This window comes from Ascaphus truei, chromosome 6, assembly GCF_040206685.1.
Source record: "Ascaphus truei isolate aAscTru1 chromosome 6, aAscTru1.hap1, whole genome shotgun sequence".
Lineage (NCBI taxonomy): Eukaryota > Metazoa > Chordata > Amphibia > Anura > Ascaphidae > Ascaphus > Ascaphus truei.
In genome coordinates this window covers 72,893,542-72,919,606 of record NC_134488.1, presented here as the reverse complement: position 1 = coordinate 72,919,606, position 26,065 = coordinate 72,893,542, and the positions used below count along the sequence as shown (strand labels likewise).

Sequence of the window (26,065 nt, the reverse complement as noted above, 5' to 3'; positions counted from 1 at the left end):
GGGTCCCATTATGAAGAACGGACCCGCTCCACAGGAAGCAGCAGCTTTTACGGTCCCAGAGGCCAAAGCGTTTTGCTCATATGGCTCTGGGGCTACATCTGTATGTTCATTGAACACATATCCAATCATTTCTAACGAAGGCCTCGTCCAGGGTGGCGCCGAGCTGGTGTGGGCGCTCACGCTGGCCGCGATGAGACACATTGCAACAATGTGTGTGGCCTGCGTGAGCTCCCTCCTGCACGTGCCTGTGAGCTGCAGTCGGAGCTCAGATTCAGGTGTTTTAACATTTTTAATCTGTAGCTCCGATTTCAGATCACATGACCAAACTTACCCAATCAGAGGACAGCAAGGCAAAACCAATGCAATACAAGCATTGGGAGCTTGCATTGGTCCTCTGACACGGGGGCGGGGGGAGGAGACACGAAGCGGAAAACAGAGAGATGTGAACGGGGGGGGGGGGGTGGTAAAACGTGGTGGTGGGGCAAACGGAGTGGTGGGGAAGAGGGGAGGCAAACGGAGTGGTGGTGGGGCAAACGGAGTGGTGGGGAAGGGGGGAGGCAAACGGAGTGGTGGTGGGGCAAACGGAGTGGTGGGGAAGAGGGGGTGAGGCAAACGGAGTGGTGGGGCAGGAGGGGGGGCAAACGGAGTGGCGGGCAAACGGAGTGGCGGGCAAGGGGCAGGGGGCAAACGGAGTGGCGGGCAAGGGGGAGGGGGCAAACGGGGGGGAAGGGGGGTGGAATGAGAGGAGAGGGAAGGGGGGATGAAAGGGGAGGGAAGGGGGGGGGGTGAGGGGAGGGAAGGAGGGGGGGAGAGAGGGGAGGGAAGGAGGGGGGGAGAGAGAGGGGAGGGAAGGAGGGGGAGAGATAGGGGGGAGGGAAGGAGGGGGAGAGATAGGGGGGAGGGAAGGAGGGGGAGAGAGAGGGGAGGGGGGGAGAGAGAAAGGGGAGGGTGGGGGAGGGAAAAAGCACGGGGGGCGGGAGAGAGCACGGGGGGGAGGGGGGAGAGCGCAGGGGGGGCGGGGAGAGCGCAGGGAGGGCGAGCGATGGGGGGAGAGGGGGGCAGGGAGAAAGCAGGGGAAATATATGTGTGTGTGTGTGTGTTACTGCAATTCACGCCCCAACCCCCCCTCCCCCCCGTCGCTTGCAAATTTCTTCTAGCAAGACAAGATTGGGCTCCTGCTTACATGCACGTCATGTCACTGTGCATGAGCGCCAGCTCGCTCGCTCTGCTCTTCCCTTCACCCTGGACGAGGCCTAAGGGTCCGTAGCGTAACCAGGGCGTCTTGCAGCAATGCCCCACTTGGCCTCTGCATCCAACATTACATGGGGGCAGTCACAATATCAGTAAAGGATCAAACTGTCTACCTGAAGTGCGTGTGTCAGGCTAAGGTCAAGAACCCACATGAGTTACAGTATAGGCACCTAAACCATGCATTCCACTCTTCTTGTGCTTCAGTCTACAATATTTTTACACAACAACTACTATATACAGTACTGTACTTGTTATTTACGGTTTAACATAGATTTTCTCACATGCCTTCTTTGACTCCTCAGCAGATATAGGAAAGAACTGGAAGAACTGTTGACTTCTGGCGTAGATAGTGGGGCATTATGTGAGGAAGAGTTCAAATTTCTGTCTGTTCAGTTTCCACGTACACCGTTATTTTACTTTATACCCAAAATTCACAAAAATCTAACTGCACCTCCAGGGAGACCTATTTCTGGAATTTCTTCCCTCACTTCAAATCTTTCACAATTTATAGATCACCATCTTCAACCTATAGTCACTGGTGGTAAGTCCTATTTGCGAGACACGACACATACGCTACAAATTTTAAAAGATCTTAAATGGCAGCAAGGATACATTTTAGCTACGGCTGATGTAACATCATTATATACAGTTATTGACCATCATCAAGGATGCCAGGCCGTGTCTCGCAAACTGGAACACTCCAGTGGCTATTCGCGCACTAAGAGGGATTTTTTGATGGAGAGTATTTGGTTTATTTTAACACACAATTATTTCACATTTAATTCTCACTATTATATTCAGAAATGTGGTACCGCCATGGGCACGAGGTTTGCCCCTAGTTATGCCAACTTATTCATGGACAGTTGGGAGGAGGAGTTTATTTGGAACAACTGTCCTCTAGGGGCAGACCTGGTGCTCTGGCGGCGCTACATTGATGATGTGATTTTCATTTGGTCAGGCACTCAGGATTCTTTAAATGATTTTTGCTCTTATTTAAATGACAATCACCTTAATTTAAAATTCACTTGTAGTTTTAGTACTGAACACATCGATTTTTTGGACCTCCACATATATGTCAAAGATGATATATTGCACACTAAAACCTTCTTCAAGCCTGTGCAGGCAAATAACTATGTGCGCGCGGATAGTCACCATAATCCACAATGGCTGCGAAACATTCCAAAGGGACAACTGGTACGTCTTAAACGTAACTGTTCAGAAGACGAGATTTTTAAAAAACAAGCAGAAGATCTAAAACATAAATTTATTAATAGAAAATATAATGAGTTTGAATTAAATGAGGCTTTCAATCAGGTCAATGTGATTAATAGAGACACTTTACTTCAACATGAGGTTAAAAAAAAGGAAATAATAAATAAACATCACAATCAGGTAGCGTTCATCACTCAATATAATGAGATGGCGCCAAAAATTAAACAAATTATAAACAAGTATTGGCCTATTTTATTACAAGATGAAGTATTGGCAGATATCCTTCCAAAAAAAGCCAACATTATATTTTCCAAGGCTAATAACTTAAAATCCAAACTAGCCCCTAGTTGTCCAGTGAACCAAAGAAAGCAGAAACTAGGAGGGAATTTAAAAGGTTTCTTCACCTGTGCAAAATGCGTAGCATGTTCATTTAGTAAAAATTCAAAAAAATTTACATCTAATGTTACTAATAGGAGTTACCCCATATACAATTTCATTAACTGCCATTCCACATACATTATATACTTATTGCAATGCCCTTGTGGCTTGCAATATGTGGGCAGAACAGGGAGAACTTTCCAGAGACGTGTCTATGAGCACATTTACAATATCAGAAGGGGCTTAGTGACACATAGTGTCTCACACCATTTTTCTCTGTACCATGATAAGAATCCCAAGGGTCTTATCTGCCAGGCAATAGAGCAGGTTGATGTTAACCCTAGAGGGGGGAGTAGACTCCAGCAGGCCAGTATACGTGAGGCTTACTGGATATATGAACTTAAAACTCTCTCCCCTAAAGGAATGAACATCGATTTTGAACTCAAAGCCTTTTTATAATCATTTGAAGTCATTTATCTGTTCTGCCACTGTATATATTTTTAATGTCTTTTTAATGTCTTTTTAAATGTTTTTAACGTTCTTTCTCCCTTTTCTGTTATCCCAAACTAATGTTGTATGTTTGTTATGTATGTAGATTAGCATAGGCCTTTGTCTATGTGCTGTTGTCTATTAGCCCAAATTGGGGTTAATACCACTTATCCAATTAACTAATCAGGACTTTGGATCAAGGGTATATATATCCTAGAGACTATCAGACAAGCACATCCCTTGAAGAAGTACGCGCATGCGTACGAAACGCGTCGGGAAGTTCCAAGTTTTAGAGTGTTTTTACTGTGGTACAGTCTGCAGTTTCAAAGGAGAAATTCTGCAGTCTCCTACAAGTGTTTTAACCGAGGTACGGCGACATTGCGGCTGTTAAGGAGGACTGGAGTCCTGTGAGCCGGTGGAGAGTACACAACGGGGGTGACGTCACGTCCGCCCAGAGGCCTCGGCATCGGAGACATCCGCCTGATTCCCCAGTCACGTGTAGACGCCAGCACAAGTGCTCCGGTCGCCATCCTGAAAGCCCAGCTGCTTACAGCAGATCTGCCTGTACCTTTCCAGCATTTCGTAAGTAGGGTTGCAATTTTGCCCCTCCGGATGCGGTTAATACACATGTCCACGCTAATAAATAAGCTTTGTATTATTTTTTAGGCCGTGCTTGTGTTTCATGTTTGTATGCTCTGTTTGTTGTTCTTGTTGCTAATATCTGTGTTTCCCCCCCCCCCTTCCTTCCCCCTCCTGTGTTGATTTACTGCACCATTATTCTCTTTCTTTTTCTTTTTCTCTTTTTCATATATGCATTGCTGAGGTGAGATTCATCACCATTCATCATCCCAAGGACTGTATTTGGACTGTCATAACAGGACTGGTATTTACCCTTTTTTTGGCGCCGGTTTAACCTCTTTTTTTTCATTTGTTCCCCTGACTGGTTGTACTACCAGTCTTTCACCTGGCTGCCTGAACATTTATATTTATAATTCTAGCGCTGTTTTGCACCTATTCTCTTTTTTCTGAGATATAGGAAAGACCCGTAGGAAGCCAAGCTGCACCAGTGGGCATGGCTCGTCAGTAGGACAGCCCTGTTACATTATAGATAGAATGAGTATGGCGAAACAGAAATACGCCATGTTTATCCTATGCTCAAGCTGCAGAGCTGCAACTTGAAGGTATCTGCATTCACAGACACAAATTCCACCGTGTGCAGCACCACCTAGTGGAGGAAATATGGAGCATCACGTGTTCTATTTCCAATAGGTTTTCCATTTTAACAATTTATATTAGAACATTTGGCACCAAATCTGTTGTACCGCGGGCATCTGTATGAAAAATGTAGGCACATTTCAGGATCGCTTATGTTCCAGGGGGGATAGTAATACTTGCAGAGAAAAGTTATGTGGGTTCCTGAGCACTGAAAGATTTAACCCTAGAAATGTCAGCAAACTGCAGTTCCTAGAGGAAGTTAAAACAACTTTTGACATTTTTTATATAGGTCAGTTTGGTACTCACAGTCGCTGTCACTTTGTCCCAATCGGAGATAAAACCACGAAAACCTTCTCCAAACACCGTCCCTGCAGTCCTACAAGTAGAAAAGGTACATTAGGAGATCCCAAATTAAAGATGCACCTACACAAGGCGACACGTTGGGAGAGAGGATTAAGTTACGTACTTGATAGATTCCAAGACTGTCTGCCGATGCTCCACAGCTTTCAGGCGAATCTGTTCCCGGATAATATCCGCATTCTCGCGCTCTACCTTGGCTCGGGCACGTGCCTCTGCCTCAATGCGAAGCATCTCATTCTTATGCCGTAGTTCCATCTCGTGCTCGACGGTGGCTGGACAAAAAGGAACACATAAAATAAGGCAACTTTTATTCATGTATTACTTGCAGGTGCGGGGAGGTGCCTTCAGGGAATTTCAGACTAGATCGGGTGAAGGACCCAAGTAAATTAAACATCTGCCACATCACAGACTGCAAACTCGTAATGTTTATGTTTGGTGCACTTATTGTAATCAAGTGTAAAATTATAGAAGTTCTAGTGAAAGGAAAAAATGGATCCGACCCACTACAGTCTCCACTATTAGATTATTGGACCTAATGGTAGGAACCAAACAGTCATCGACAAAGCATGGTTTGTTGCAGAAGAATATTAAGACAGGATTAAAAGAAAAAACTAATGAGACGTAGGGCTTTGGTCTGATAATACATCTTCCAAAACAGTTCGTACAAGTGTTTTTGGTCACAATGATGTACAGCCCAAGCTGGGGTTTAGAATAATTCTGTACCTAAAGTTTCTATGGGGTACTTGGTATGACGAGGTAATGTACTCAGTTTTGCAACACAGGGTACAGTGTTACTACATTGATCTTGGGTATCAACCAACCTAACGTTACCACACAACATGCCCAATAGACAAAGTCAAACACTTTACCTCGACGCATAGCCTCCTGTTTGTGGACAGATTCCTCTTGCTTTCGTAAACTCTCTTCATTTAGCATTTGCTTAAAGAAAATAGTAAATGAAAGGTTAGCAATCGAATTATAAAAACGTGAACATTAATCAACTTCAGTGTATGTGTATATATACTAATAAATCTCTTTTTTTTTTTAAATTTTTTTTACAAGACTGGTTACATTAAATAATCAATCACTCTGATGGGATGAAATAGCTGTCCATCAGCTGCAGTCCAGAATGAGGAACTACCCAAAAGGTTGAAGGGGGTACAGTACACCCGGTGTACTGTGCCCCCTTCAACCTTTGGGTTGCTCCTTGTTCTGCATTTGATGGCATGGCCACACTTCTGGACATTAGCATCCTTGAACATTCAGAGTTTGTGTATATATGCCCCTTTGTACGGTCTCTTTTTTTGGATCTATCCGCTTCAGTGCGTTACTGCTATCCCAGCCAAATTATAGCTTTAAGATTAACATCAGGAAGTGAAACGTTTAAATATAAACCTGGAAGTAAACACAGTGAAAGTTATTTTTTGGAGGTTAACTAAATCGCATCTACCAAGGAAACATTGAATAATAGCGAATAGCGAATAACCAAGTCCAGCGCCTTAGGTTTACATCTTAATGCTTGGAATATGAAACAGCTCCAAATATGAGCTAAAGACATTTTGAACAAATCAGTAACCAAAGTGTGTGGTACTAGGTGTGCAGAGTACCCCTACTTTTCGCATTTACAAACTCACAGCTCCACATTAGAAATAATTTATACCTTTTCTCTTAAGAGCCTAGATCATGCGGAAAGTTTACTAAAATACAGGCCAAAACATTTTTGCCACAGTTTTTAACATGTTGGAAACTTGTTGAATTCAGGGACAGAACCAATATTACAAAAGACAGGGGTGCCCAATGCTACATCAAATTGACAAAACATATATGGTAATCAGTATAAAGTTTAAATACTTCAATAATAATAGCAATTACTTGGTTATTTAGTTAAACCCTTTGGCCAAAGCCTGCATACCACACGACAAGGTATAACCAAAAATGCAGGTCCTAACACAAACTGTGAACCTTCCTTTTACCTCTGTATGAGGGGAAGCAACTACAGCGAGTCTTGTCCATTCAGCAAAATGCCAGAACCTCCCAAGTTTAAAAGGTGGAGAGGGGTGAGCTCTGGGGGGAGGTGCCACCTACCTCCATTTAACTGTTACCAGTCAGAAATTGATTAACACACATTCCCAGTTAGCTCAAACTCCTACACCCACCACATCATGAATATATATTTATGCCAAAATGAGTGCTACTGAGCGTGGCAAATGTATACAACAAAAGACAGGGGTGCCCAATGCTACATCAAATTGACAAAACAGTGAACCAATATTGTCTTAATCCCTTTGACTATTGGATGCAGCTAATAAACACAAGTCTTTATGGAGGGACTAGTGCTTTCGTATACAAATACACTTACTTGCTGTCGCAGTTGGTCTTCATAACGCTGCCTTGCAAGTTTGTCCTGGTACTGAGCCCTCTAAAGCAGCAGAGAGGAGAAAGATTAACGAGTTAAGTTCCAGACTAAAAGCACCAGCGGCACTAAGTAACATTGTGAACAATCACTGTTGATAGAAGCATGGCCTAAGCCAGGGCTCTTCAATTGGCAGCCATAAGGGCAAATGCAGTCTGCAAAGGGCCTAGATGTGGCCCTCTGACTGTCCGCTGTCCAAGTAACTGCTATGAAATTAGTATGAGCAAAGTGAAAATGTGTCACCCTAAAACTCACTCGGAAGTTCAGATAACAGTGCAAGAAAAGAACAGGAAATGTTACGTATACTGGGAATAAGGGCTTCAAACATAAAAGTAAACATTAGGAAGACACCCCTGCCCTGAAGAGATTACAATGTAGGTGGTATTTGTCACTGTGGTATTTTGTTTGCCTTCCTCTGGATCAATATAATATAAATAAGAGGTTCAGCCAATCAAACTTTAATACAAGTTGAACTTGGTGTTATGTCTTTTTTGTCTTTATGTCTTTTTTCAACCTAATTTATTAAGCAACTATGTAGGAAGAACTTACAGAGACAGTAAGTGCGTATGGATGTGGTTATGAGAAGTGCATATGTAAGAGCAATTACATTGGAACTACTGAAACAGGCGAGATTTGAGAAGGGCCTTGAAGGCGTTTGGTAGATATTGAGGGGAAGGGCATTACAGAGGTGTGGGGCAGTCCGTGAGAAAGGTTCTAGCTGGGAGAGGGCTTTAGATATAAACTGAGTAGACAGAAGACATCCTTGAGCAGAACGCAAGTAGCAAGCAGGGCATAGATTTGCTTAAAGAGGAAAAAAAAATACAACATTTGTTTTCTGTTTGGCTATGCAGGATTAAACCTTAAAGGCCCAGTGAGGCTTCAAGGTACACTTAGGCTGCGTTTATAGTAAGGGCTACGCGACCGCGTAACGTCAGCCATCGCTGTACAGAAGACGAGGGCGACGGGGGGCGTGGCAGAGGCGTGGCAATGAGCGGTTCACCCTCATTGGCTGAACCGCTCACATGCTGCCGACGTCACGCATTGATCGCTGAAGAAAAAATCCTTTGACTTGCAAAGATTGCATGACGTCAGCCGTCATGCCCACTACGGGCACCCGCGACGGATTGCATGTACTTGCTATGGTGCTACGCAACGTCGTAGTCAGTACTATAAACGCAGCCTTAAGCTTTGTGCGTGTAATACATTTGGAACCAAGCGCTGCCTCCTTGAGATCTTAAGTATGTCATTGTCTCAATGTCCAAAATAAACTAACATTTAGCATTCACTGTGTCTGTGCTATAATACTATACTGTGCAGAGTATATGAGATCTATTTTACATATAAGAAACATGGTTTGTAAGCACAGCCTTTATGCATTACTGAGGTACAGGCTCCATCAGCCCAATTCAGATGTGAGAGATACAACTCATTGAACCCAGTAAGAAATCTCACCACTTTCACCATCTGGTTTACACCATGCTCTACCTATACAGTACAGCAGTCACAGGTAACAAGATGTTATGCTTTCTCACCGCTTGATTCTGTTTTGTTTCTTCATTCAAAGTTTTCCGCCTCTCATCCCCCTGCACTCGGATCTGTTCGCTTTTCAGCTGCTCCAGGGCGGCTTCGTATTCCTAACAAATGAAAAAACAAATCAACACATATTTGCATGTGGTGAAGTAGTAAAGTTGGAAGACACAGTTAAATCCCTGAATTTATCAGTTTCCACTAGATAATTTTTTTTTTTAAAAAGTGTGTGTTCCAAGCATGCACATTTTAAGTGAAACTTCTTTGTTTTTTTGTCACAGAAATTGTATTTGTGATGGTGATGTTTTTAATTAAAAATCAAAACACAGGCGCGCCCGACCGTCGGCAACGGCTCCTGCGCGCCGAACGCGGGATGCCTCCGCATACACGCCGAGCTGGCAACACTGACGGCCTCTTCTGCCAGCAGTGATGTCACTTCCGTCACTCTGAAGGTGATTTACTCCAAGGCAAATGTTCGTTTGGTAGGTGTGCCAGCATAGAAGTTTCACTTAAAAAAAGTTGAGTATTCACACAAATGGTTTTACTGATCATCCCCATTATTAACTCTACACACATGAACTGGGCAGATCCTGTGAAAGATCTAACAAGCCAGCACCGGACACCAATGTGAGAGAGAAGAGAAATTATGTATCGATTACATTGTTGCATCAGTAGGGCTAGAACGAGACATTCGTCCCCAACGGGACCCTCGTGGGTCACTTGCCACAAGCTGAACAAAAACATTTATAAAGATAAACTGGCACCACAAGTAGTGGAAGGGTGCTTATAGTTCCCATTGGGTTTGTGTTTCTAGGGGAAAAAAACAAACAAAAACAAAAACAGGTAAACAAAAAGAAAATAAGGCCGATGTCCATAATGGCAAAGAAGGCAAAAAAAAATTGATAAACAAAATAATAAAACATTTAAATAACAACAACAAAAAAGGGGGAAGAAGGGTGAGGGGGACGGGCCCTGTACAGACATGAAGGTTGAAGTATCAAAAACATGTAGATACAAAATAGTCAGTAAACATTGTAACAGTACAAATCAAAGGAAATGTAATGGCGTAATGTTAAAGCGGCAAAACGGTTCCCCACATTACAAAATGACCACTATGAAACCATCACAGAAAGTACATAATAGTCCATCAGGGTTTCACTTAGAAATGTATCAGATAATTGGCTGAGTAACCGTACTAAGTCTGTGCAATCAAATGGTTACAAAATCTCAAATGCCGACCGCTATCGGTCCTGGTTTGCCATGTCTTTAACAGAAAATGGTTTGAAGGGTAATGCTGCTCTCCAAGGGAAGAAATGATATAAATACCGGCGGTGCTCCTGGGTCAGGAATCTCTGCGAGGCACTCCCAATATCATGTATGAAAGGAAAAACCTGGGCACTGCGGATCTCTGCATAGAAAATGTATTAGCCAATAGTTGACGTTTCGGCCTCAAGGGCCTTTCTCAAAAGCCAATAGTAAAATGATGCCATTTGCTTTTGAGAAAGGCCCTTGAGGCCGAAACGTCAACTATTGTTTAACAGAATATGCACAGACCTCTCTGTGACATTTCCTACAATCTGCTGTAACTATTAAACTCTAGCAATATCGGATGTGCCCCGGTTCAATGCTGGCGACTTTCGGGAGCACTTAGAAATTTACAAACATCAGAAGAAGAAACACCCCCCCGCCCCCCACCAAACTGCCCCCGCAAAATTACAAACATTATGGAGACATGTAACCCTAAAATACTGGCGAGATATTTGCATTCTAGCATTTCACCTTGGTGAACACTTAGCGAGATATGATAATACTTGTCTAAGAACTAAAAGGAGGCACTGAAGTGTGTCTGTACTTTTTCTAAGATGCAAATGAAATTGTATAAAGATAATGCACTTTGCATTATACAAATGTCCATGCTCCCATTCAAAGGATTCGATTGTTTCCTAAAAAAAGACACAATACTACTTTAATTAAACAAATGTTGCACCGTAGTCAATAGTGGCACTGAAACCAGGCAATGTATTGTTCACCAACATACAAAGAACTGGCCATACTGTACTAGGAGTTCTATGAAGAATCCTTCCCACATCAACAGTATGGCAAATGAGCAAAAACGTGATCTTTTCTTCCACAAAAATGTAAGTGGGAGCGCATTAACTTTTGTATAGCGGAAGCTTAACACATCAAGAGATGATTTTTCAACAAAGAAGGTGCACAAAAAGGCAGAAGATGTCAGGAATTGATGAAGACAGATCGCACACTGCAGTCAGTGATTGGGGGGTGGGGGGGAATCTATGAAGGAGATTTTTATTGGGCACATTTTTAAAAATCTTATATGCATTTGGTCTGTTATCACCTTTATTATTACAATTATTAATAATTGTCAGTATTTAAGCACTTATGTCTTAGTGTCGATAACATTTCTTTTTTTTTTTGTCTATAGATAGAGAGATCGAGAGATCTATATATGAAGTGGGTCTCCAGAGCTGAACTATGTGTATAATTCCCAAAACACTTGGGGTTCTGCATGTTACCTAAATGTCCACGTCACGTAAGCAAGTATTGGCCTGTTGAAAGCAGGAGATATAAATGCCATTTTGTTTCCTCATGGATGGGGCGCCCAGAATGTAAATATTAACACGGTTCAATGGCACAGATCCCATTTTAAAAAAACAAGCATGTTTTAGTGTGAGTGAATGTATGCAGTGGGGTTAAAGGGTGTGATGCTTGTGCTATGGGTCATGACCCTGATGAAGGTCCATGTCCACCAAAACATTTATGTTGCAATGTCATTAATACAGAGATATATATATATATATATATATATATATATATATATATATATTTTTAAATCTCTCGTGTGCTCTGGATTAGCTTATTCCAAGACGCACCGACCGGAAACCCTTCTCAATTGTTTTTTTATAGTATTCTTAATATGTGCATGGCTGACTTTCTATACCTAGTATTAGGGGTCAGCAGCTGTAATAGGCTGGAGGCACCATTACCCTATACACTACCATATAGAAGCTAAGAGCTGAAAAATCTGTTTATACTTCCTTCACTTGTACATTGTGGCACTGTCACATTTACCTTGATCTTAGATTGCTGTTCCAGGTGAAGTGTCTGTTCCTGCATCTGTGCAAGATTGAGAGCTTCTTTTGCATGGCCTGAAAAAAACAGAAATCACTAAATTAATGCAAATTAACAAAGCTTCACAAGCTCAGGTGGTTATTTATTGTGTTTATGAGCTGGTGACAGTAAAATGTGGCAAGTATTAAAAAACGGCAGGGTGGACTGCTGCTTTTTCTTTAATTTAAAATGTTTCCCTTTACTATGTGCATCAATACAATCCCCACAATAAGTAATTGGCAACTTGGCTAATCGATCCGTTCTCCTGTGATCGATTGGCGAAGATTCGGCTCAAGGGTTCACTAAATGGCTCTCAGTGCAGCAGTAGGGGGACCAAAGATGCAAAGTTCTGTGGGGAAGATAATGTGACCAGGCAGTCACTAGATACAATTGGTGCACTGCTAGAGAAAGGGCGGGGCTCAAAAAAGGGTTGTGCCAGAGCCTGTTTCAGAAGAGGAAGGGGATACGGCTTTGTAAATGGTTGCTATAGAAACAAAAAATGCTTGTTATATTATAATACTTAAAAAAATGGTTTTTTTTAAAGGCTACTTTTTCTACTATTTTCACATAGTACAGAACTGGTTATTTAAAAAATAAAAAAAAATAAAAAAACCCACGTAGGATATTGCTCGTCTATCTTTAAAACTACTAGGGTGCCTTTTTCTGGTAGATACAAGTGAAAATTACTACTTTGTTGCAAGGAGCTAAATATTTACTGCCGAACTAAATGTTATTAACCAACACTTCTCTACTAATAAAGCCTACGTAGAATAATAACAATCATACGCCGTAATATTTTGTGCTGGCACTACTGCTTTAGTAATTTATATTTTAAAATCAGACATTTATACAATTTTAAACAAGTGCCTAAAAACCTTAGGTGAAAACATACACTACAGTTATAAATGTATCAAACTTCATGTAAGAATGCCAAATGACAGTAACACTCAGCGTCTCAATTCATCATGTGATATGCAGTTTAGAGCAAAAGATCAGCAGACAATGATACATTTGGTATCATAACATCTCGTGAATGTTTGTGCTAGTGCAGAAATCACATTTAAATGAAGGGAGCACTAACAAATCAATACATTTGAAAACTAAACACCCAAAGGAACCAGGCATAACCTGGCAATCAATGCAACCACTGAGAGACATAGCAACCTGTGTATTAACCACGAGGTTATTCCTTTTTGGAGGCAATTGCTGCTATTTTTGGCTATACACCAATTGGTATTCGTGTTTTTTTGCATTTACGCCCAAAATCTCAACCCGTGAAAAAGCTAGTTTCCAAAGGTTCTAACATTTTAGTCTTGAAACGCCGATGTCTGAAACCAATACATTTGTGGTGCTACATTGTACTGTACATCATAGCAATGTAAGAAACACTAAAGATAATCATTGCAGGACCCAAAGTCAGGACAAGGTCAAGACCAGATCAGAGTTTCTAAAAAACTTAGTCAGTCAAAAGAAACAGAAGTTCAATGCCACTTGTTTCATAAGTCAAGAATGTACAAGTTTAACATCTACTTGCTTTTAACATTGTAAATAAAGGGAAATAGGTTTGGCTAAATCCCTAACCATCCAGATGATGCAATGGGCTGCTATGCAATACTTTAGTCATTTCTGTGAATGTAAAAGAATTACAGTTACAATGTGGGATTAATGCTGTTGTGATGCTATTCATCTAGGCTGAGTGAAATATTTTTACGTCACTGCTTTGGGTTGGTTCTACAGACGGCTTATCAATGGGTTGACAGTGCATACACTAGCATGTTATCCTAAAGCAATATATCAGTGGTCAAAGATGCTACAGGTGGTGGGGGAAGTGCACATGCCTCCAATTGACAGAAATGCAATTATATGATCGACCCAGGTAATTCCCTTTTATTACCAATCCCTGACAACCAATGACTTTTAGAAGTACCTAGTGCTCATAACAAAAACAAGAGACCCCAAATGTTTCTCTCCCACTACTAAGGGCATACAGGCCAGGCACACTGAATAATGCACCACCTCCTCCACCTTTCAAACGCTGTAATATCGCTAGCAGCCATCAGTCGTACTGTGTCAATGATATATTCAGCACGATGCATGGCCACTAATGCAAGGGTATTAACCCTTTCCATGCAAGAAGCACTACAGTGTGCTGTATCTCCACTGCTCATTGTGCTCCCCTTCGCCCACATGCACATTTAATGTAATCCCCTGGAGTACTTTGGAACGCGTTGCTGGCCCCTCTTGCAGGTTAGTCTCCTGCCCTTCACCTACGTGACTGGTCGAGTTCCCTGGCCGCCTTGGCTGCCCTCTCCAGGCCTGTGGGGTCAAAGTTGCTCCATTTGTCCTTGGCTTTGTTCTTGTCCCCACTGTCGCCATCTCCCCCAGGGGGAGGCGGGGGCACAGGGAAGCCCGGGACACCGGCCGAGTCCGGCTGGCCTTTGTTGTACCCGAATAACCAGGACATGATGAAGCAGACGCGGGATACCGGGTATTGACTGACTGGCTCTCACTGACACATGTGCGGCGCCGGCTGGACACCGCGCATGCGCACAAACATCACTACAAGGTCACGCTGCGTACAGCCCGCCTCCCTTCCCTGTGCCTGGCAATGACGTCATACCCAGCCTGCACACGACTGGCTCAAGGCAATGGAACCCTCCCTCTGTCTCGCAAGCTGCTGCGACGGGCGCCGAGGCAGGTCAAAAAGCAGAGCGAAGGGCTGCTCAAATGGAGCGTCACCGAGCTTCCGCCTAACAACGCCTTGTTTTGGCTCCTCCCCTGGTTGCTAAGGAGAGAGCGATAGAGAAGCGAACATGGCTCAGGAGGGTGCGCTTGTTCTGCATGGAAGGAAAGCGGCGCTCAGGTACCGGGGATTTCACCACAGGAGGGGGAGAGCGGGTGTGTCAGGGCGTTGGGACCTGCAACATGTGGTGACATATTTAAGGCAAATTCGAGGAGGGGGATCTTTACATCTTCCATTACATGGGGGGGGGTGACATATTGGACCATTTCATCCCCAGGCATGTAACATTTGGGGATTCTGGTCTAAAAAAATAATAATATATATATATCACTTTTTGCTTAATTTGCAATCAACACATCTCTTAGATTGTAATCTCTTTAGGGTCATGTAGTGTTTACACTAATGTTTAACACTATACAGGATGCACTTGCTCCTATAACCCACTATAGTTCTATATCAGTTCAGTAAATAATGGTACATCCACTGTTAGTTTTGGGCAGAATCAAGTTTCCTATTAAAATCATTCCCTTAACCCACAAGCTGCCAGAGGACCCAACAATGCATGGCTGTCTTCTCTGGCAGTGAATGGGTCAATGGATGAATTGCTAACATAAATAAAATTGTAAAAGAAAAAATGGTGGTTCATATATAGGATTTCTTGCACCACAGCCTCCCCTCCTCAGCTGATCATCTCCTCCCATCATCATCATAATGTGTGTAGCTTTGCTGGAGCAGGCTGTGGGAGGGGGATTTATCTAGAGGATAACTTGCTGTCATGGAAACCTCCTAGCTAGGCCCTCAGTCTGTGTTATGGTTGGAACAAGAAGTCTGTTTGCCATTTTATGAATGAGAGGGGGGAAAAAAACACAAGCTCAGTGCACATACACAACCATTAAAAGCACAATATTTCATTTATGTTGAGATAAAGGCAGATTCTCATTCTCATCCGTAACAGTGAATGGTATGTCTGTTTGATTGGAACCCCTCTTTTAAATTAAGCCCATCTGCAATTGATCTGTATTTAATGTCTATTTGGACAACAGCCTGTTTAGGAAAGCCATCTGTTTTAATGTCCCTCACATGCTAATTAAGTTGTCTGGGCTGTGCTTAAATCAGGTGACATTATAGAGCTATAAAACCAGTCAACATAGCAGCCCATGCTGTCTGCAGCCTTTGTCAAGTATCTCGTTTAAGTAGCAAGCGAAGTGGAGTTTAAAAGGGAGTTCAAAAGGTGTGGACAACACCTACTGGCTCTGATTCCTGGATTTGATCTACGCTGGACAGGAGTCTATCATCTATCCCAGACTGCACATCTCAGAACTTGACTATAGTTGTGATGCTGCCTCTACTATTTATATTTGCTGTGACCTCACTAATTTTCAAATTAAGCACTTCCTTCCACCATCCTCATTATGTCTCTAACACTATTCATATATCTCCATCTCTCCTTCCTTCACCACTCCTCAGTTCACATGAACTCCTTTCTTACCTGCACCCTCTGACACTGCACAGCTATATCCCCTGCATTAAAACACACCCATACAAATCAGCCCCACACATTCTCTGTCGATCCATGCTTCTGGGGATGTCTCCCCCAATCCTGGTCCCTGCTTTATTTCTACATGCTCTCGGCCTCACCTGCCAAATGCAACTTCTACTCCTTCTGGTGTCAAGCCCCCTAACCTCATACCCATCCCCTGTCACCCTCCCTCCTCTCTCCCTCCTCTCTCCCTCCTCTCTCCCTCCTCTCTCCCACATCTCTCCCACATCTCTCCCACATCTCTCCCTTTCTCCTGTGCCCTTTGGAATGCTCGCTCCCTTTCTAACTAGTTCTCCTCTGTGCATGACTTCTTTCTCTCTCACTCTCTGCTCCTATTTGCTATAACTGAGACCTGGCTCACTCAGTCTGACTCTGCCCTGGAAGCTGCCCTCCCTTATGGTGGCCTCTCACTCTCCCACACTCCGCTCCCTGATGCCAGGGGTGGAGGTGTGGGGCTCCTCTCCTCTCTGCCATTACCAAACCCTTCCTTTTCCTCCCTCTCTTGCTTTTCTCTCCTTTTGAGGCTCACACTGTCCAGATTTTCTCTCCTCCCCCTGTCCACGTGGCGGTCATCTATCGCCCACCTACCTCTACTCATTCCCCTTCTGCCTTTCTCTCTCACTTTGAATCCTGGCTCTCTTTCTTTCTCTCCTCAGACTCCTCTGTTCTCCTTGGGGACTTCAACTGCCACATTGATGACCCATCTCTCCCTTGTGCTGCCCGCTTTCTCTCTCTAACCTCTTCTTTTGGCCTTCAACAGTGGACTGCAGCCAGCACCCACAAGGATGGCCACTATCTAGACCTGGTTTTCACTAAACTTTTCTCTCTTTGATTTCTCCTTTTCCCCCTATCCTCTCTCTGACCATCACCTCATCTCATTTTCTCTGTCTCTCGCTTTTCTTCTCCATCTCCCCCTCGTTTCTGCTCTATTAACCTACCAGCCTTTGATTCCACTTTACGCTCCTCTCTCTGTTCTGCTACAGACTCTGACAACCTGGTCAGGAACTACAACTCAGCCTTATCCTCCTCTCTTGATCTACATGGGCCGCTTTCTCTCTGCTGTCCTCACCCTTCTAACCCCAGACCCTGGCTAAATTCCCATACGCACATGCTGCGTTCCTCCACTTGTTCCTCCTGGAGGAAATCTCACACTCTCGCAGATGTCCTTCACTACAAATTTATGCTGTTCTGTTTCAACTCTGCCCTCTTTCAGGCTAAACAAACCTACTTTTCTCAACTAATCAACACACACAAGTCTAACCGTCGCAAACTCTTCTCTATCTTTGACTTTCTACTCAGACCACCCTTGGCTGCCTCCTCTTCTTCCGCCACCTCACCTCAGGCTTTGCTGACTATTTTAAGGAAAAGGTGGAATCCATACGTCAGAACATCCCCTCTGTTTCCTCCTCCCATCCCACACCCCTTCCTAACTCTCCTCCTGCCTTCCTTGCCTCTTTTTTCCGCTGTCTCGGGGGAGGATGTGTCACTGCTGATCTCCTCTTCTCCTTCTACCACCTGCCCTTTTGACCCCATTCCGTCCCATCTCCTAAAACCTATTGCTCCTACTATAATCCCTACGCTCACACACATTTTTTAACTCTTCCCTCTACTCTGGTACCTTTCCCTCCTCCTTCAAACATGCAACAGTTATACCATTACTCAAAATCAGCAAGCTTGACCCTACCTGTCTTTCTAACTATCGACCTGTCGCCCTCCTGCCTTTTGCCTCCAAACTCCTTGAACGTCTTGTATTCTCTCGTTTGCTCCATTTTCTCAACACCTATTCTCTCATAGACCCTCTACAATCTGGCTTCCGCACTGCTCACTCCACTGAAACAACCCTCACTAAAGAAACTAATGACCTCCATGCTACCAAACACAGAGGTAATTTCACTCTGCTCATACTACTTTACCTCTCTGCAGCATTTGCCACCGTGGACCACCCTCTTCACCTTCACATTCTCCATACTCTTGGTATTCGTAACAAAGCTCTATCCTGGGTCTCCTCCTACCTCTCCCATCGTACTTTGTGTCTCTTTTGCTAACGCCTCCTCTATCGATCTCTCTGTGGGGGTACCCCAGGGCTCTGTCCTGGGACCTCTTCTCTTTTCTCTGTACACACTTTCTCTAGGTGACCTAATCACATCTCTTGGACTTAAATATCACCTCGATGCTAACGACACACATTTACTTTTCAACCCCTGACCTTACACCTGCTGTACAGACTAAAGTTTCTGAATGTCTCTCTGCGATATCATCCTGGATGGCCCTCCGCTGACAAACTTAACATGGCAAAAACAGAGCTCCTTATACTTCCTCCCAAACCTGGCCCTACTACCGCCTTCCATATTACTGTTGGAAGTACCATCATTCACCCAGTAGCCCAAGCATGCTGCCTAGGGGTCACACTCGACTCCTCTCACATTCTCCCCTCACATTCAAAACGTAGCTAAAACCTGTCACTTTTTCCTCCGCAGTATTACAAATATACGCCCTTTCCTCTTTTACTCGACTGCTAAAACTTTGACTCAGGCCCTCATTCTCTCCCGTGTCGATTACTGCAACCTCCTGCTGTCCGGCCTTCCTGCCTCTTACCTGTCTCCCCTACAATCTATCCTTAACGCAGCTGCAAGTATCACTCTACTCTTTCCTAAATCTGTATCGGCGTCTCCCCTGCTGAAATCACTCTCCTGGCTTCCTATCAAATCACGCATCTCGCACTCAATTCTCCTCCTTACTTTTAAAGCTTTACACTCTTCTGCTCCTTCTTACATCTCAGCCCTAATTTCTCACTATGCACCATCCCGACTCTGCTCAAGGATGTCTTCTCTCTACCCCCTTTTATATTTAAAGTCCTCTCCCCCCTTAACCTTTCTCACTGACTGCCCCACACCTCTGGAATGCATGACTGCCCCACACCTCTGGAATGCCTTTCCCCTCAATACCCGACTAGCACCCTCTCTATCCACCTTTAAGACCCACCTTAAAACACACCTGCTTAAGGAAGCATATGAGTAGCACCGTGGCTAATACTATAAACAATACATAAAGCATGGCCCCCTGCAGACGCACTTACCAGAATACCCTCTTACTGTCTCTGTACGTTCTCCCTACCTCCAATTAGATTGTAAGCTCTTCGGAGCAGGGACTCCTCTTGCACAATGTAACTTTTATGTCTGATGCACTTATTCCCATGATGTGTTATTTGTTATTTATATGATTGTCAAGTGTATTACTACTGTGAAGCGCTATGTATTTAATGGCGCTATATACATACATACATACATACATACATACATACATACATACTTTTAGCTTTATACTCTTTGCTGCCAGAGACAACTGCAAAGCATTGTTCTGCAATGAGTGAATAGATCAATTAGAACAGCAGAGGGTGAGTGAAGGGGAACCTGACATAGGTGAGAATGAATGCTTAAACACAGTGAATGAATAAATACATGAGAGCCTGCACCAGGTATTTACTGAATAAAGGAAAGCATGTACCAGGTGAAGGAATGTCTGAATGAGAGACTACATTGGGTGAATGAATTCATACATGATACCTGAACAAATAGTTGGCTGAATGAAAACTTGACATAGGTGAGTAAATGGATGTTTGCAAAGCGTGCATGAATGAATAAATACATGAGCATGCGGCAGGTATTTCATGAATGGATAAATGCGAGATTGCATTAGCAACATGAATTAATTTATGAATACGTGAGAGCCTTCTCCAGGGCAACAAATAATGAGACCCTGCACTAAGTGATTGAATGAATGGAGCATATGGGTGAATAAATAAATGAAATTTAATGGATGAAAACATAAATGAGTGAGAGCCTGTGCCGGATGAATACATCAATGTATGAATGAGCAATTAGCCTCTGAATGAGTGATAGCCTGTGTTGGATGAATGAATATGAGTGGCTGATGGCCTGTGCTGGATGAATTAATGAGTGAGAGCCTTCACTGAGTGCTTGAATTAATAATGGTTAAAGGTCAGCACCTGGAGAATGCGTCAACAAAGGACAGCTTGCAAAGGAATAAAAAGGTAAATGAGAACCCCCTCCCCCGGGTGAATTTATCGTATATAGACATAGCCATTTTGTTGTTTATCACAAACAAATCAAAACACTTTTTGTTTTTTTTTAAATAGAGAGAAGCCATATGAATTCCAGGGCAACACTCAAAAAACAACTAGCAGCCACAATCTTAGCTTTCATGGGGCTGCTAACAACCGCAGACTGCATGCAACCCAAGGGGAACCAGCTCTACTTAAAGAAAAAACTGGTGGGTAATAAAACTGTCGCCCACTTTCCAACTATACTTAAAACTGCCCTTTAGTGCTGCCTAGAACAGGAAATTCCAATTTTTTATTTCAAGCACAGTAAGAGTTGGGTTACTGTGAAATCACCTTGTGCTCGTTTGATAAATGGCTTCTAGTAGGCTAATTATTTAATGCTAAACTCTGCACGTTTGAAAATGAAAACATTTGCAAGGTCAGTGGGTTAAAAGTACCTTATACCCACAGGTAAATTACATTTAAAAATCATGAACAAATGTGTCTTTATGTAAAGTTTTAATGGTGATTGCTAAAACATCAACTAAATTGAGTTGTCGTATTAATCCTAGCTAGCACATTGACACGATACACCAAGGAGAATCCAAGCATCGATGACCTAGAAGATAGTTTGAAAAAACTCAAGGTTCAGGTGGACAGCTTGGCCTCAAGTCTCAGTTTGGACTATGATAAAGAAAGCAAGAAAAATTATTATACAAATGTGAACATCCCTCAGTGGCCGATACATCTGAACGGTACATCCTATGTAAGAGATAACAGTTTACTGACGAGAAGACCAGACTCTGAATGGTTTCTAAAGCCACAACACCTGGTAAAATCACTGGACAACTTTTCAGCGTTGCAGAGCATGGGATTCCCCAAATTTTCAAGGTCTTACCCTAGTTGTGCAACAGGAATACTGGGAAGTGAAATTACAGGGATAGATTCCAAGACTTTAAACATTGCTTATGGTGAATCCTTTCCAGTCAAGCTCGGTGCGCCTCATGTGGTTGGAGTCAGTTCTCTACTCCCTCCCAAGATCCCTGTACGGTCTCGCTCCCCAGACAAAACAAGGGCCTCAGCAGTGCGAGGAAGATCACAGTCCTTTGATCGTTCCCACTCCTTCTCCCCTGCTTCTAAGAGAGCTCGATGGCTGAGATCACGATCCCAGTCACCGAAGCCGATCTGGAGACCAAACTCTGCTAAGGCCAATGCCTGCAGCCAACCACCCCCAAGACCAAGATCCGGTGGCAAGACATATTCTTTCAACAGGCAATCGCGCTCAAGGTCTTACAGGCCAGGAGCCTTGGTTACACGGTCCTTTACACCACCACGGAAGGCAAAAAGTAATCTTAGTTACGCCTGGAGTCCGTACAGTCTACCGTCAACTGCAATATCGGCACCAAGTGCTCAGGAAATTAGTGAAAGGTAAGTGGTTTACTAAATCTATAATTGAGGTCGAATCGTTCAGAATTATACACACTTTCAGTAAGTTGATGTAGAATGCAATCTTGTTTATCCGAGAACTGACGTCAGCAGGGATCCTTATCTGTGTATAGAGCCTATAGCTCAATCTAAAGCTAATAGTATTAATGGATGACACATAATTATTGCTATGTTGCAAATTTATTGCATTTTTTTTAAACATGTACCATAGTTGCTCCAAAGAGACCTGCACAATATTTCAGGCCCAAATCACTACACTGGTAAAGGTGATTGAAAATTGGATGAATTTTTCTGGATTTTGATTCTAAACATGTCTAGTGGCCTCATTTGAAGGCATAGGTAGGAACACTCGCATCACAGTTGAATAATGGCTCGGGTCTAAGGTTACACCCTGTGGGGGTAATCAATGCAAAACGAATCCTCTTGAGGGAAAAAAGTACTCCACAGGTCTTTTCAATATAAAAAAAAGGGGAACTTTATATATTCAAAAGACCCGTGAAGAGCAGGTTTTTCCTGAACCGGATTAATTTTGTGGTGACCAAGTTGTACAGTGAAATCTGTGTTTTTAAGTCGTTTGCCGACAAACTTAAAATCCTTTGTATAATAAATTATTATAAGTCCAGTCAAGGAGGATTTAAAATAGAATTCAATTACAAAGGAAACATTAATAGTTTACATAGCTTGTGAAAGCAGCAGGCGCATACATTCTGACATGATCCTGTACTGTCTACCAAACACATAATGTATAAAATGTCCCTTTTTTGGTTGTGTAATTTAACAGGTCAGTTTATCCCAACTTTTTTGTTAGATTCTTGCAGACACTGACAGAGAGAGATGTGGGAATTTCTGTGTTAGAAGCGTCCCCATATCGGCAGGAGCTAGCACGACTAAGGCTGGAGCGTCTTCGTGTGGAAGAGGAGCTGCTTCTGGAGCTGAAAAGACAGCAAGAGTTGGAGCGGACCAGAGGACCAAGACCTAAGTGGCGAGTTTGTCACTTTTTTTACTCACCATAACTTAACTCAGTATGGTAAACCCCATCCTTTAGCTTCTTTGCATACCCAGTTAACCAACCCCACACTGAGACCCATTAAGGTCGAAACAGCTGTCTGTGGGTGGGTTTTCTGGGTATGCACCTTAACCCTGGCTGTGCTCAAAGCTGTGACCATGCAGCAAGCTTAAGCCTATAGGGAACCATGTTAAAAATGGTTTTTGAAGCAACAAGTGGCACTGTGTGCTCATTTGCATGCCATTTCCCCGAATCCCTTGCTGCAGTGGAAGTGCTGTGTGCTGGGTGATAATGGTGAAAGGTGGGGTTGCAGACCAGCCTAAGACATGCAGATGAGCATACAGTTGCATTTACATAAAATAAGGCAGTTGGCACTCCAATAGGTGCTGGTAAGCCACAGGTGCACGTCCCATATAGAGAATGTAGTTATACGTTACCGTTCCAAGGATTGGTAAACAAGAGACAGCACTCAATATTGATGTATCCCCCTGAGGAAGGTCCCATTCTGTAGGACCGAAACGTTGGGTTTCTGGATGTATTTTTGCTATCACTAATACACTTTGATTTTCAACATTGAGTGCTGTCTCTTGTTTACCAATCCTTGGAACGGTAACGTGTATATATATGTATGTATATATATATATGTATGTATGTATATATATATATATATATGTATGTTTTAGAGTTTATTAGCAATCAATTCTAAGATATCATTGAAATCATTCCATAGATTTCACGTTTACCAGCCCAGTACAGAAATGATTTACATCTGAATCTTTAAACCTGTTGCTGTCAGAATGTTAAAAAAAAAAATTCTTCCAAATAGTCATTGCTAAATAATTAACAAAGGAATGTGTGAAACAAGTCATCTTGGAACAAAAGAGGGAGGGGCATAAGAGCTAAACCAGGGATGACCAACTCCAGTACACAAGGGCCACCAACAGGTCATGTTTTAAGGATATCTCTGCTTCAGCAAAGATGGCTCAGTCAATGACTGAGCCACCTGTGCTGAAGCAGGGATATCTTTAAAATATGACCTTTTGGTGGCCCTTTTCGGCCTGGAGTTGGCCACCCGTGATCTAAACTTTCAAGTACATAACCAACATCAATGTTGCAGGACTGAAGAATTCCTCAAAGAAAGGGAAATCTAACATAGGATGTCTGAAATCCGTTTGAAGAAAAACAGAGCACAGCAGCAAAAAATACATATACTCTCTGATGAAGCGCTGAAAGAAGTGTGAAACACGTTAGACTACACTTGCCTTAGCCTGTGCCATGTTGTCACACTTTCATTAAATTGATTTTATTTAAGTTCCGATATTGTAGCCCCTTCATCATTTTTTTTTGCTGCTGTGCTCCGTTTTTCTTCAACCGGATTTCCTGCATACTCATACTGCGTGAGGCACGCCAATACAGAAGGGACGACATCTGATTGTGAGTACCACCATTTCCTTACCATATTATGGCTTCCTACCATGGGAGGAATACCTCTGGACACTGCAGGTGTTAAAAGCTCTAGGGCGGCAGTCCAATTAGGAAGAGAACCAGAGAGTGCTGTTTATTAACAGCGGTCATCTGTATTATCAACCAGGATGTCATATACATACTTCACCTTATTGTGAGCATTACACCTGTATTATTTATCATACTCTATGGTGCCTTGATAGTTCTTTCTTCAAGCAAGCATATTTTTCTTACCAGTCATTGTACTGTTGTCTCTACTGTATGTAGCCAAGATTTGGAAGCACCGATCCACAGAACTTTGTTCTTTTGTTGTCTAACATAGGATGTCGGTTTCAATCTATGCACTGTTGTCTATTATTTTGCAGGTATGAGATGAGAAACTCGCAGTTCCATTACGAAGCACGCAAAAACAATGAATTGCTGAAAAGTAGCAAAGATTACCAGTCGATCTATAATTACCGTCAGGAACTGGCTACGGCATCCAAGGACTTTCAGCAACACCTGAAGATCACAGAGCTGGATCCTGTATAAACTGCTGATCACTTACATATCTGCAAGATTGCCGTTTCCCGTGATAAGTGTGTATGTGTCTATGAAATATTCGTGGAAGATGGGAGAGAAAAAAAAAAAAATCACGAGAATGTTAAAGCATTAAGAGAATGATGTCTGTTGTGTTTAAAAAATTTTTTTTTTATGTATGTGTTGAAGTAACCACATATCTTCAGCTCTAAACTACTAAATGACACACTCATGGAAGAGCCTTATGTATGTGATGTTTATTTCCTCAGGATTGTGTTACTGTGACCAGAAGTGTCTACTACTCTAAACCTCAACCTATTGCTATTATAATCACACTAAAGACAATCAGCCAGAACACTGGTTCCTTAACATATTTAGTGATTGTTGCATTAAGCAATAGAAGTTTAATTCATTTACTCCAAGTTTAAAAAAAACAAAAATGCATAAGGAGGTTCTTCAGCAACATGGTTTTCATTGAAACAAAGTTGTTTAATACACAACCTAAAACCACTGCTCAATAGGCTTTGAAAACAGCTTCCTCTTGCTGGAAAAGTGTTCAGCTTCATTCAAAGGAATGGAACTAATCTCTTCAGCATGAGGAATACTGCTTCACAGCATGTTGAGTAGGGGCTTCATCGTCAGGCTTCCATTTTGTACTTTTTAGTGCCAAGTGAGTGAAGGTTCTCAAATGGGATTTAAGCCGATTTGAAGCATTAAAAATGTGGCCCTAGGAGAGCAAAGGACTCAACACATGTTACTCATTCAATGAATACATCCTGGGTCAGAGAGGCCTTGTAGAAGTTCATGGTCAACCAAAATTAACCAGGAAAACACGTCTAAGGGCATAATATCGGGTTGGAGTAATTTTAGAATAAGAGGATTAATTCACAAATAAAATGTTTAAATAAATAAAAAAAAAAAAACATTTTTTTTCTTGTATAATTTCTATACTAAATCAGAATACTTGTACCCATTTCTTTGAATTGTATGTCATAATTTATTTAAGTAGTTGTAATAAAAATTATGGATTTCAAAAACAGATTATGTTGGCTTAAATTTTTTTTTATCTATATATAATAAAATTGAAATTTGTGAGGTTGGTGCTAGATGTGGTGAATCTGATTGGCCAGAGGCTGAGGACCAATCAGATTGGTGGCTCTATGACGTCACCCAACTGCCACTCTCTTCTTTTCCTCACCCGCAGCTCACCTTCCCCATCGGCCTCACCCAACTGACACACACACACTGAGACACACACACACACTGAGACACACACACACTCTCCTCTTCACCCAGCTCACCTCCCCGCCAGC

General features: G+C 42.7%; 2 protein-coding genes across 3 annotated transcripts in view; one reads left to right on the top strand and one right to left on the bottom strand.

Annotated features, from left to right (window-relative positions):
- LOC142497264 (ATPase family AAA domain-containing protein 3-B) overlaps positions 1-14,606 on the bottom strand; it is a 62,038-nt gene extending 47,432 nt beyond the window's left edge. Inside the window, exons 1-7 of the mRNA XM_075604799.1 lie at positions 14,246-14,606; positions 11,936-12,012; positions 8,851-8,952; positions 7,265-7,324; positions 5,775-5,844; positions 5,012-5,177; positions 4,852-4,921 (exon numbers count right to left, since the gene is read on the bottom strand). Of these exons, the coding sequence (XP_075460914.1) occupies positions 4,852-4,921; positions 5,012-5,177; positions 5,775-5,844; positions 7,265-7,324; positions 8,851-8,952; positions 11,936-12,012; positions 14,246-14,438 (738 nt within the window). The 5' untranslated portion in view covers positions 14,439-14,606. The remainder of the gene's footprint in view (positions 1-4,851; positions 4,922-5,011; positions 5,178-5,774; positions 5,845-7,264; positions 7,325-8,850; positions 8,953-11,935; positions 12,013-14,245) is intronic.
- Positions 14,607-14,677: 71 nt separating this feature from the next.
- On the top strand, positions 14,678-25,791 carry LOC142497265 (uncharacterized). Of its 2 annotated transcripts, XM_075604800.1 has the most exons (5): positions 14,681-14,837; positions 20,414-20,547; positions 20,890-21,745; positions 22,572-22,745; positions 24,599-25,791. In XM_075604800.1, the coding sequence occupies exons 1-5, from the start codon at positions 14,788-14,790 to the stop codon at positions 24,762-24,764; spliced, it is 1,380 nt and encodes a 459-aa protein (XP_075460915.1). In that variant the 5' UTR covers positions 14,681-14,787; the 3' UTR covers positions 24,765-25,791. The 2 variants fall into 2 exon arrangements, with proteins under 2 accessions (XP_075460916.1, XP_075460915.1); XM_075604801.1 differs by lacking the exon at positions 20,414-20,547 and having other exon boundaries at positions 14,678-14,837.
- Positions 25,792-26,065: the final 274 nt, after the last annotated feature.

Bases quoted from the DNA above. Each gene is read 5' to 3' on its own strand.
- LOC142497265 (XM_075604800.1), top strand. From the start codon at position 14,788: ATGGCTCAGGAGGGTGCGCTTGTTCTGCATGGAAGGAAAGCGGCGCTC. The intron at 14,838-20,413 runs GTACCGGGGATT...TTTTTTAAATAG, and splicing joins GGAAGGAAAGCGGCGCTCAG to AGAGAAGCCATATGAATTCC. The intron at 22,746-24,598 runs GCGAGTTTGTCA...ATTATTTTGCAG, and splicing joins AGAGGACCAAGACCTAAGTG to GTATGAGATGAGAAACTCGC.